The sequence below is a fragment of the Streptopelia decaocto genome (genome assembly GCF_964273445.1).
Source record: "Streptopelia decaocto genome assembly, chromosome: 4".
NCBI classification, from domain to species: domain Eukaryota; kingdom Metazoa; phylum Chordata; class Aves; order Columbiformes; family Columbidae; genus Streptopelia; species Streptopelia decaocto.
This window is the reverse complement of record NC_138658.1, coordinates 9,693,635-9,706,293: the sequence shown is the minus strand read 5'-3', so window position 1 is coordinate 9,706,293 and position 12,659 is coordinate 9,693,635. Positions and strand designations below refer to the sequence as shown.

The window sequence follows — 12,659 nt, the reverse complement described above, 5'->3', positions numbered from 1 at the left end:
TCCTGCTAATTCATATGGATCCTGACCTGCCAATAGCAAAAAAGTTGCAGAGTTTGTTTTGGTTGGTTGGTTGGTTTGTTTTTCCCTCCACTTGCAACAACTCTAGTAAAATAGTTGATAAGTGGATGAAAGAAATCACTTGGTCAAGTATGGTTCTTTTGAGTAATACAGCCTGGGAGCGAGAGCACAGTAACTGTTCTGTCATTTTTAGCATACTCCAAGATTTTTTTACTTAATCTTCCATGTAGATAAAATAAAAATTAATCTATCCCATTGTTCAGAAGACACTTGCCCATATGTGCTCACTCTATCATCAGTATGGAAGCAGATGCACTAATTTAAAAGATAAATTATTTCTTACGTCAAATTAACTCAGAATGTTTAGCCATTTGCATAGGAAGCAAAGAAGCAGTCTGATGTTCCACAGAATGAGTTGCCAGACTCAAAAAAAGATATGCAAGGGAAACCATATTGTCAGTATTATGAAATAGGAAGGCAGGTGATTCTAGACTGCTGTGAAGAACCATGGTTGTGAGAGTGCAAGTCTGAAGAAAATAAGAGTCATTATTACTTTAAGCTTTTGAAAATCGCATACTTTAAATTCAATGCAGGTATCATTGGTTGGCATTATGTTCTCCTAGCACATAGTGGATGTAAACATAGGCAACTATGCTTCCGTCTGCTCTTTATTTTTTTTTTTGTGAGTCAGTGTATTTACCAGTATTAGCTTAATATCAAGGAACTCAATGCAAATTAACCCAACTGCTGTGTTTTAAGCAATCTATATAGTACAAAATGAAGCCTAGCACAACTCTGATGGTTCCAACTGGATCTTTAGAATGGCATTTTCCACATTGTTTTTTCACAACCAGAGAAACCAATAGGGGAAAAAAAAAAAAAAAGATAAAATACAGAATTTCAAGTAGTCCTATATTTAATAATCATATCTCAAGTTCCTTTTGCTGTTATGCAGACCTTCAGGATCTCTTAAAACATCTGTGTGCTTGTTGTCATACCTTGTATTCTAGAGCTCAGCCTTCTCCGTTAATGACTACTGTCTTTTTGACATATCGTGACAACTTAGTGCATGTTATGTTAAGGCATTTTTCGTGGTATAAACTGCATTCTGCAACCACTGTCAAGTACATAGGGTTATTTTCTTGTTTGTTTGACTACATTATTACCTTTTAAGCATCCATGGTACCTCAATAACACTGAAATAATCTAACAGCGTATGCTTCAGGTCAGCCACAATTATTTTAATTTTGCACTGAATGAAATGTCAACACTGGACAATTTGTTCTGCACTGGGGCTTTTGTGTGATACAGCACTATTATATTCAATCAAATCCTTATTAGAAATGCTCTTTTGGGGCAGTAGGGCATAAGAAGGATAATTATGTAGGGATAGTGGAGTAGCAAAGGCATAAGAGGAAGAGAACTTAAACCTGTTTATCTTCTGCTCTAAGTCCACTTGTTCAATAGGCAATCTGTAACATATATCCAATCATTGTCTATTTATAAATTTCTTTATAAGCTTTACTTGACTATTGGAATTCACCTGACCAGTCCTGGTGTTCTGCATCATATATGAAAATTTAAAAGCAATACCTATGAAATACTGTTTTACTGTTTTTGCCCTGCTCTAGTTGTGCTAAAAACTTGTAGCCTCTGACTTGTCACATTCTGGCTGTCATTCGTCTTTCCAGGCTGCAGTAACAACAAACCAAATCGCATTGCTTTTCTTTAGCAAACATTCTAGGAGCCATTATCATTCCATTTGTGCTTGCCTCGCCTGTCACATTTTTGACTGGTCAGTCATTTTGAATTAAACGGGGAAGAGAGAAAGAATGTCATCAGTTTTGTTGTTGAATATTGGCAGCCAGGTACAGGCAGGACAGAAAGCGGGCAGAGCAGTTCCTGCAGCCGCAGCGGGTGGGACAAGCGGCACTCGCAGGCTGGTGTGTCAGTCAGCGTGCATGTAATTCCAGGCTTAGCACCAGAAATGCTATCTCCTGTCCAGCGGGTATATCAAAGACTGTACAGATGAGGCTGGAGAAGGAAACAAAAGTACTCAAAGAAACAACGGGCACATAGTTATCTTAGCACCGTTCAACACGTAGCAGTCTGCCTAGTAAAAACCAGCAATAGAAGAAAACACAATGCAGCATTGTGCAACTTGAGAAATTGCAGCAAATATAGGCTCATCGCAGTTTGTGGCCATTCCTCACAGAAAAGGGACATTTGTAGAGGCTCTGAAGCCAATATCTTCTTTAACAGGAGTTTCAGCAGCTGCATAGCATGAAAATATTGTAGATTCCTAAGAGGTTAGCAACCACTAAAACATTTTGGGGCAGGACAAAACTATAAATATCAAACTAGATGTGGGTTGTGCCAGAATATTTGTTGCTGTTTTAAAACATACCTGAAAGGATCAAACCATTATTGGCTATATTTCCAAAAGAACAAAGGAGAGTCACTTACAAAACTGTAACATTAGACTATGGAAACGAAGAATGAAGACATATCTGTGATAAATCTTTCCCATTGCCCTCTAGGCGAGTACAGGACAGTAACTATAGGAAGCGCTTATAAGTGTATGCAAACATATTTGTATGTGCTTGTTATAATTATGTTGTAAACTCCCTTTTGGTCAGGCACAGCTGGTAGAATTAGAAGACATTCTGAAAATGTATTTACATTTGTTTTAATTGCCAATCATTATAAAGTATAATTAAAACTCATTACCAAAGTAATCTCTGACATTATAATGTGTGAAGTTCTCTATGCATGACCTGAAGCTTGTATTTTGTATAGTAGTGAGTCATCCAAATGCCATTTCTAATATTTAACAAGTATTTAAAACATTCTTACAAGCACTTCATTAGCATTCCTCCTTCTGAAGACCATGCACCATTCCAAGTTAAAAGCATCTCCCCCTTCAAGCTCACATTAGAAAGGAGCAGCTTTGTTGCAGCTGTGCACCATAACCTTGAAATCAAATACTTCATGAGGACAAAAGCAATACTTAGAATTATATTTTGCTGTGGTTGTATCCTTTTGACCATCTTGTATTTTCAGCTTTACTGTTGTCTGGAAAAACTGTGCAGTTTTGTGAATGGCAGGCAGTTGGTAAAACACTTGCAGAAGGTTGTGGTATTATGCCTCATAAACTATAAATGTTGGATTTTTTTTTTTTACAAAGGGAAAGCTTTCTCTCCACGGTAATACTTCAGTTATTCTGAAAAGATCCATCCTGTTTAAATTTTCTAGATTTCTGTTGCATTATAAGGTCATGCCCTGCCGCAGTTCTCTTGCTCTGGCCTTTGTAATTGCACTTATATTAAGACAAGTTTTAAACAAGACAAGGACCTCATGTATAAGAACCTGTGATCTAGGAACAAATGAGACTATTTGTTCTATAGTATTTGTGGCAAGGAAACTGTATTGGAGTTTATAGCTGTTCTCCGAGAAAGAGATGTTAACAATAGCGTACCAGACCTTCAAAGCATTAACATCCTGATGGCTGTGGCAGCCTCCAGAAGTGCACTGTAATCTATTAAAACTATTTGGCTCTTCAGAAACTCAGTAAAACCAGGAAAATGTCCACGCCCGTCACTCACTAACATCCAGACTGTAGCATTAAAAAAAAAATCAAAGGAGATTTTGTGTCTACATTTGTACGAGGTTAAGGGCAAACCTTAACTGAGAACTAGCGTTGTTGCAGCAGAAGCCCACCAACAGTACTTGCATTGGTGGCAAGCCAAAGAGTCTGCCCGTCCAAGGACACTTCCCACGGACTTAACACATGTTGTTGGCAGTATCAGAGATGGGGGCTATGGCCAGGCACAGGCATGGGTGTGACAAACCACCAAACTGGGTGTGTAAAGCTCGTTCCTTTTTCAGTCCTGAGAGGTTCCCAGGATGGCACTCAGAAAAATGGGTAAGGGAGCTGTCTCACTGCCTAGGCCAAATAAATTATTTTGTGCACTTCCTCGGTGCAGCAAAATTCCTTTTTTGCCATTACAAGTGAGAAGCCCTAGCTGTGAATGGGTGGTGTAAATGCATAAATGCAGCTCCTTTGCAGATTGGGCTTCATAACTGGTAAGTGAATCTACCACATAGTGAGACAGCCACTTCAAGTTGAGAGGGGTTACAGCATCTCCAGTAACACTGAGAACTGTGTGATCCTTTTTTCAGTAAGGGCTTTCCCTTGCATTTGCTACTAAAATGCCCCCCTTTTCCTAAGGAAGCACATGAGGCAACATATCATCCCATTGCTGTTTCCAGAAGCAGTAGGTCTATACAGATTGGAACACTTGGTTCTGTTTCTTTAGGGATAATGAACATTATGTAACTGGGAATAGGAGGATCCTCTAGCAAGGCAACTATCAGCCCCGAAGGTTTTGTTGTTTCAGTCATTACAGGGACTGCCATGAGACCTGTATCTAAGGTCAAGTTCTACATTTCCAGAGTGACCTTATTGGCATCAGTTGAGTAGCTGCACATTTACATCACCACAGGCAACTGAGATCAGAATCTGGACCTTTGCCTATGAAATACAGCAGGGTATTGAGGAAAATCTGTGTTAAATATAGAATAAGCTAACAGCAAAATTCTGGTTATGTCATCATAAACCAGGGAATAAGCCATGGGTGGAATCTGATAATTCACAAGTAGCACATCTGTAAATTAATTACCAGGGTCCCCCGACGAAGGCAAAGGGAATGATGTAAGTCCCATGACTCACCAGGTTTTTATTCATGTTCATAATACGCTGTTTCCAGTGATGAGTGCCTGGCAAAAGCACAGCATCCACCTGGGAAAGAGCACGCAGTGAAGTCCTGATTTTTTTCCTTTCCCAACAGGAAGGTACGCTGAGGTCAGTGGCAGGCAAAAAATTAACTGGGGTAAAAGGAAACGCCTGGTTACATTTCCTCCTCTTGGAAATAGGAAGAATATTGTCTGTGTGTGTAGGTCAAAGCCCGCTTTGCTCTTACTACAGTTGTAGCTATTAAGCTAAAAATAACAGTTCAAAAAGCTGCTCTTTAGGCAGACAAAGTTTTCTGGCCTCAGGCATAACCAGGAAGAGCACCGGGATGCACATCCTGAATCAAAACCTTTCTTTTGTAGTACCTGACAGCTCTGACTGGAAGGTAAGAAGAAACATGTAGTCCCAACCTAGTAAGAATTACCCTTTTAAGACAGAACTAAGTGTTAGAAGAACAGTTATAGTGTTATCACAGGACTGTTAGTACTGGAATCTATTTTTTTCTACAAACTGTCCTCCCAAGACCTCATTTACTGTTATTATTTCAGCTCCTCTTGAACTCGTGGGGAGATTCTCTCAGGACATGTACCGGCACATGGAATGAGAGATTGCATCTTCCAGCCTTGCATGCTGCTCACGCTGGAGCTGTGTGCCAGCCGCCTCCTGCACCAGAGGAGCATCTCACTTCTGCACCAGCTGGCTAGGTAGGGCACAGAAAGAAAATACAACATGTGTTTTTTTCCTTTTTGGAAAAATATTTTTATCTGTGTTCCCCCAGGGTGTGTCTCCTTTTAAAACAGTTGTGGGTGTTGGTTGGTTGGTTGCTTGCTTGCTTGTTTCAAAACAACCCTTTAGATTCCCCATTCCCTGAACCTGACCCAGTCCAGCTGCAGGCGGCTTGGCAACATGGAGGGAACAGGACTGGGAGACATCCCTCTGAGTCTCACCTCCCAGGGGCAATTCCTCAGAGCTGAGGCTTCGGACAGAAACTCATTCAACCAGACTAATTCTTTGCTGTCCATGCTGGTACTGACTCTTTGGTCTCTGTCATGATTGGCTTTGAAGGAACAGCCTCATTTAATTTTTCAGCTGTACTTAACTTTATGAAGCTGCTATCTTCTTGGGCTTATTTTTGTGTGTCAGATATGTATGTCTCAGAAACAGAAAGGTTAGATCTCAGCCTGAACTGAAACGACTAGAAAAGGGAATGTTTAACAGCCCTGCCTTGACTGACAATAACTATAGATGAGCCTTCAACTAGAGTCGTCCTCTCTGCACATGTTTAATTGAGTTAATTTTATGGTGTCAACACACAGAGACTACATAACAAGTACTAAAAATATATCATTTCCTAATGGTATAATAAATTCAGTTTTAACGACTGTATATTTGAATTAATGTATTCACTGCACTCAAGTTTAAATACCAATGAAGGTTCTGTGTTTTTTCCCTAAGGGAAAAACGCTTCTTCCGGCTTTCACAGCTGTTCTGTTCCTTTCACTGAGCATCCTGAATGGGCTGTATGAACCATGCTTGCAGCTCCTGAGTGTCTACAAATATTTTCTTAGGTGGAATATTAATAGCACGTTATCTTCCAAGGCCTCTTTACTTATAGGTTAGCAGAATATTTTGCTGACATAAGCCTACTTTTGTTTTCACAAAATTGGAAAAAAAAAAAGGAAGATTTGTCAGGCCCGTAAAGAAAGAAAGCCAAGTTCATAGATGTCTGACGGACACGTTTTCATTTGCAGTTGGGTGCTGACTAACAGGGTTTGGTAATGCTAACGGGACAGCCCTGGAAAATTGCAGGCTATGTTCTCCTGCTTTCCGCTAATAGCTGTGCTCTTTAGGGAGAAAAACTCTCTTGCATCTGCATTATTATTTTTTTCTACTATTCAAAAAAATCTTAATTTCAAGCTCTCGTTTAGATGATTCTGTAGTTCTGCTTACTTGACGTTGGTCACCTACTCAGGAATGATCCCCTTTAGCCAGCCTCCTACCAATCTGAGTATTTTGGATGTGTTGGAAATATTTTGATCTTATAAGCAAAATCGTTTATAGCTAGTCACAGGTATGTGGATATCATAAGGCATGAATTATATCATAGGTGTAATAGCTGGTATATGATATTTTTTAAAACAAACAAAAAAAGAATTAATGAAAAATATATTTAACTACCAGAAAGTATGCATACATTTGATCAGATGTTTAGTGCGATGCTCTAATGTTTGTCTGGGTCCACGGTTCTATTACAGCTTATATTATAAGTACATTATATTTTGTTTGCCATTTTGCAGTAGGTGGGTTAAAGGCAATATAGCATTACTAATCCAATTTGTGTTTTACCATTTATAGTTTTAGGTTGCTATATATATTATTTTGGTCTTGTAAAAGTGAGAGAAAAGCAGGACTAAAAAATGTGAATACAGAATTCTTTTAAAGTGAATGTAATTTCAGTATAGGAAAATTTAAGGGTTTCTTCAGTTTAAGGTTCTGAAGCTTAGTTTTTCATTTTTGTTTGTTTGGGTGTTTTTGGTTTTTTAAAGAGCTTGAGTTAACATGCTGTAAATTTCCTCTGATTTCAGAACATGTTCTACCTCAGAAGTTTAGATTTGTAGGTTTTACAATGCAGATGTAACTTTGTCAGTATCACTTTCCAGCCTACACAAGTCCTTAGGTAGCACATTAAAGTCACTTTTACTCCTGTGTTCTTCCTGCTGCAGCATTGTGAACTGCAGCACAATGCTTAGCTCTTTCTAAATAGCTCTTTTTCAGCGGTAATTTTAGAGTGGGGGCATCTTTTTTCACATTAGGTTGCACAAAATCAGTTACAGTTGACTCGAATTTCCCTCAAGACAGCATTATTTTTTCTTCCCAGAACAAGGACACCAAGTGCTGTTATGAACTGAATTACAGCAGGCATCCGGGCAGGCAAAATCCAGACACTTGCATTACAAAATGTTATTGAAGGGAACTGAAGTACATAAGCCAACATTCAACACCAATACACACACTATGGATCTCAGTTAAGAAGCTGCTTCTCATGTCTGCTCTATCCATTTAACGCATGGAAGGTTCTTTGAAGCATCCACTGGAAGGTGTACTGGAGAGAAAAATGTTAACTCGGGGTCATTAAATTGACCATCATGCTGCCCCTTATGTTCTGGTATGATAAGGTTGATGTTGGGAACTTTTCGTTAGAAGTGCACAAGTGAAAGCCATGATGTGCACAAGGGAAGTTGTGCTCCATGAGAGAAGACCTACCCCATCTAAAAATAGTGTGTTTGACAGAAAACTGTTTGAGGCAGCGTTATGCAGAGCCATGGGGAGCAGAGCAGATGTTTGAGAGCCTACTGAACTTTCAGTACTAGAATCCATCACCTTTTAAGAATCGAAAGACAGAAAGGTTCACGCAGGGGGATACCAGCCAGCCCAGCTGTTCACAGGGAGCAGCTGGAGCTTCCAAGGGCTGAGGTGCACTAGCTGTAGGATTTTGTCCAAGTGGCTGGTTAAGAGTTAATGCTTTATAAAATCTAGTTTGAGTAAAAGTTGTTCCTGTCATGATGACTCATGTTAGACAGGTCAAACCTGCACATTTACTTCAGTTTAGCGTAATCATGCATGAATGTAAGTTTCTGCTTGTTTTGGTGTCTTTCAGGACTAGGGTGAAGTTGTATTTTGCAGCTGCAGCACATTCATACTTTAACCCAAATTTTTAAAAATGATAGTACTTTGAAAGGTCGCATTCCTTACATTTGCCACAGCCTTACCAGAATTCGAGGGTTTGGGATTTGTGACTGGTTTGTGGCTGAAAAGAAATCCAGTACATTCATACCTTCCAGATGTTTGTGGCGATTTCAGAAACACTTAAAACAACCAATATTTCGGGTGGTGGAGGAGTGAAGGGCAAAACGACCACCTAGCTTTGGGAAGGAGCCATGGGACTCGCCGGCAGAAAGGGCTGCCCTTTGCAGCGCGGGAGATGACAGCGGGCGGTGCCCCGCCGAGCTGCCCCGGGGGGACTTCGCCTCCCAAATGCGCGGAGCAGCGGGGGAAACAGCAGCATCCGAGCGGGGGCCGCTGGCTGAGAAGGGGCGGGGGGCGCCCCGGGGCCGGGCGAGGAAGGGGGGGAGGTGCGGAGAGAGGGGAGAAAGGAGGAGAGGCCGGGAGGGGAGGGAAGAAAGAAGTTGCGGGGGGAGCTGGCCGGAGGGGAGGCGCGGGCAGCAGATGGGTTTGCAGAGGGGGCGGGCAGCGGGGAGCAGCTCCGGCTGCCTCTTGGGGCCGGGGTGCCCCTGCCCCTGGAGGGGCCGCCAGCCCGTGCACCGGGAGCCGCGGGGAGGGGCGAGGAACGGAGCAGCCCGGCAGCGCCGGAGGGGGCGGGCGGAGGGCGCTGCGCGGGCCGGGGGGGCGCGGGTGGGCGGGGGAGGCGGCCCGACCCGTCCCGTCCCGCGGGCCGCGCTGCGCCGGGGCGCCCTGACTCGCTCCGCCATGGGCACCGGCCCCGGGACGGGCAGGCAGCGGCGCCCCGGCGCGGCGCCGGAGGCGGGCCGAGGATGCTGTGACCCCCGGCAGGGCCCTGCCCACCCGGCCGGCACCGGCTCCAGCACCGGGCAGAGCGGCCTCCGGCGCCTCTCCCGCAGCAGCGGTTGAAGTTGTTGAAGTTGGTGGTGGCTGCGATGAGAGGGGTTCCCCTCCGCTCCCCCGCCCGGCGAGACCCCTGACGGTCCCCAGCCGCGCGTCAGAGACTCCTTCGGTTTGTTGTGGTTTTTGGTTTTTCTTTTTATTATTAGTTTTCTGTCTCGCTTTTGCTCCAGCCCAGGTGAATGGCCCGCGGTGGGTGCAACTGGCCTCGCCGCCTCTGCAAGGGGAAAATGCTGGCCGTGGGGGTGCTGGCCGGCCTCTCGGTGCTCAGCCTTCTCACTTACGGCTACTTGTCCTGGGACAGCCTCGGACTCGGCCCCGGAGTGACAGAGGCGACAAGGACCGGGCTGGGAGAGGAGCTGGGGACAGGCGTCCCCAGCTCGCAGCCTCACATCATCTTCATCCTGGCTGACGATCAGGGATTCAGAGACGTAGGGTACCACGGATCGGAGATCAGGACGCCCACTCTGGACAAGCTAGCTGCTGAAGGGGTTAAACTGGAGAACTATTACGTTCAGCCTATGTGCACACCATCCAGAAGCCAGTTTATCACTGGAAAGTAAGTTTACCACTTCATCGTTCACTTCACCAGTTTAAGCGCTGTCCCTGTTGAAAAGAGCATGGGTTGAACCTGGCTAAGTTCACCTCTGTTTTATCGTGTAGGCAGAGAGGTGCCTTTCTGATTCACTTAAAAACCTGGGACAAAACGGACTTTCTAATATGTTTAAAACAGTGAAATAAAAACTCACGCTTTGTGAGCCAATAAGGATTCAGCACTGTGAGCTACTCCTGCTGTGAAGTGCTGTAGGACATTTACATTTACTGCATTACTAACATACGTGCTGGTTGTCAAGTAATGTTGCTATTACTGGGAAGCAATCAGCTTAGGTTTTCTGTGTGATTTCAGAGTGACTTACAGGAGGAATCCGCGTTAGGGAACTGAAAACTTTACGGTTTCTCCAGTATATTCATTACAGCCAGCACATTGGATCACAAATCTCACTGAACCTTTACTTAATATGAGTTCTTGCTGAGGGTTATAGTGAATTTGAGAGGATTCTCCAGTGTGTCACGTGTAGATCAGTGCAAGGAATCCAAACTCTCTCTCAGGATTCTCTGAGCTGCAGCACTGCGCTTGTCATGATGCAATTGCTGCTTTATAAACTATTAGAAACTTTTAAGCCACTAAAATAGGTGCCTCACCAAAATGGTAAAAGCAGTGGGTTTGTATTGCGCACTTTGCTGTCTCTGGTAAATTGTGCTTTATTGTGGTTTGTTAAGCAAATAACCAATTAACCCAACCTAAGGGTCTTCTTACATCTGAAGGTTAATAAGGATTGGGGTTGGGGGTGATGCATTTGAATTGTAGGAATGGTTCCCAGAGAACTCCAAGTGTGGACACATTTACTCTGGAACAAAACCGCCTTGTTTCTGTTTAGCTTAACTCACTTTGACAGGAACAGGGAACTCTTAAAAGAGCAAAACAAAATGAGAGGGAAAAAGTTACTTAGTTTATTTTCTCCTTTCCTTAAGTATAAACAGGAACAAGGCAATGTTAATATTGCTGGTAAAAGAAACACATGTTTAAATAAAACAAGCAACTGGCCTGGTCTCTTGCATCTCCATATGGTAGAGCTGGAGATAATTCCTGGTCTCAGTCTAGTTCCCAGACTTGCTGGAGCAGGGAAATTTTCACAGGGAGCTGACATATTTTCTAGAGTAAGACTTCCCAACATGTGTTATTTTTTGATTGTTTGCGGTTTTTTGTTGTTGGGAGGTTTTTGTTTCTTTTTGTTAGGTTTGGGGATTTTTTGGTTTTGTGTGTGTTTTTTCTTTTTTTTTTTTTTTTAATGTGGACCGTGTCTTAGAATAGAAGTTATTTTGAGGTACCTACTCGCTCATTCACAAGAACATAGTTGCCCTGCAGCAACTTAAGTAACAGCTTACAAGGGAAATGTGTATCAGGATAGTGTTTAATGCATCTTGGTTGTCTCTAAGGCCATGCAGCAGTTGGAAGCGAGGACCCGCGCCAGCAGCGTGTAACCAGCCAGCTTTCTGAGGACAGTGGTTTGGTAACCAGCACTTTACAAAGGGAATGTCATGCTGCACAACAATGACTCATGCGGCAGCTGGAGGAATGGGATGACTGGGTTCCAGGGGAACCAGGGTGCTGTGTCGGCTCTTGGAGACTGTAGAGGTTGTCTAAACACACAAAAAGAGTAACGTAAGGGATAACGGTAACTCACTTTTTTAGTCCTTTGCTAAATATGGACCAGTTTGTGTGTAACTATATACTAAGAGTAAAAGGTAGGCATGTTCTGAGGAACCCTGGTCTTTTCATCAGCTCATCAGGCGGAAATGGTTCTGCAAGTCTGCCTATTTTGGTTTTGGAACCTTTTAGAGGAAAAAAGAAATTTGCTTATACTTCATTTATATTTTCTTAGTCTGCAGTTTTTTTCACGTTGTACTATTTTGGGAAAAAAGGAGCAGCAGATAGAAAGGACTGCCTTGCATGACTGGGAAATAAGGATGGTAATTGTGGGGAGTTAGTAGGTTTGGGTAGAGTATTAACAAGGCAGATCTAGAGGATACTATTATCCCTTCTGTCTGGAGATAAATGCTTGTGATAACTACTTTCAATGCTTTCTTAGTTGAGATATCTTAATTAAAATGCCGGGACTCAGAAACTTCTAATTCAGGAGAAGTGCTGTTATATCTTGAATTCCAGAATATGTTAGTTCAAGGCTAAAAGCCTGCTCGACCACTGAAGGACCACCTGGATGCTCCATGCCTCTTAATACACATACCACACTTAGCGTGTGCCAAACATCACCTGATTGATCTATGAGAAACAGAGGGGCTTGTGTAAACTAGACTCATTAGGGAGCACTGACTCATGTTGCCAGCTGGAACTTAGACTCCAGGCAAAGAGACTTCAAATGCTCCAAATTCTTCAGAGGTCTCCAGGCAGTCCCTCTAAGGCTTGTGGTAGTAAAGGGACCCTTCTTTTGGTAGCTGTCCTATGCTGGGGAAAGAGGTTGGAGGTGACATGTTAGAAGGGAGGGGTAGAATTGGCTCTTTTTTCCCCTTCATGCTATACCACAGCGTAACAGCTGGTAAGCCGGTCTTTCTGACCACTTTTCCTTCCCTCTCTTTGCTTTCTCATGTCCTGTGCTTGAGGCTTTGGCCCACTTTCATTTCTTGCTTTCCGCCAGCATTACCTCTTTCTCCGTGCACTCCATCAAAA

General features: G+C 43.0%; 1 protein-coding gene across 1 annotated transcript in view; it reads left to right on the top strand.

Moving 5' to 3' along the window:
- Nucleotides 1-9,267: 9,267 nt before the first annotated feature.
- Nucleotides 9,268-12,659, top strand: part of ARSJ (arylsulfatase family member J) — a 45,733-nt gene continuing 42,341 nt past the window's right edge. The window contains exon 1 of the mRNA XM_082050962.1: nt 9,268-9,971. Coding sequence (XP_081907088.1) covers nt 9,595-9,971 — 377 coding nt within the window. The 5' untranslated portion in view covers nt 9,268-9,594. The remainder of the gene's footprint in view (nt 9,972-12,659) is intronic.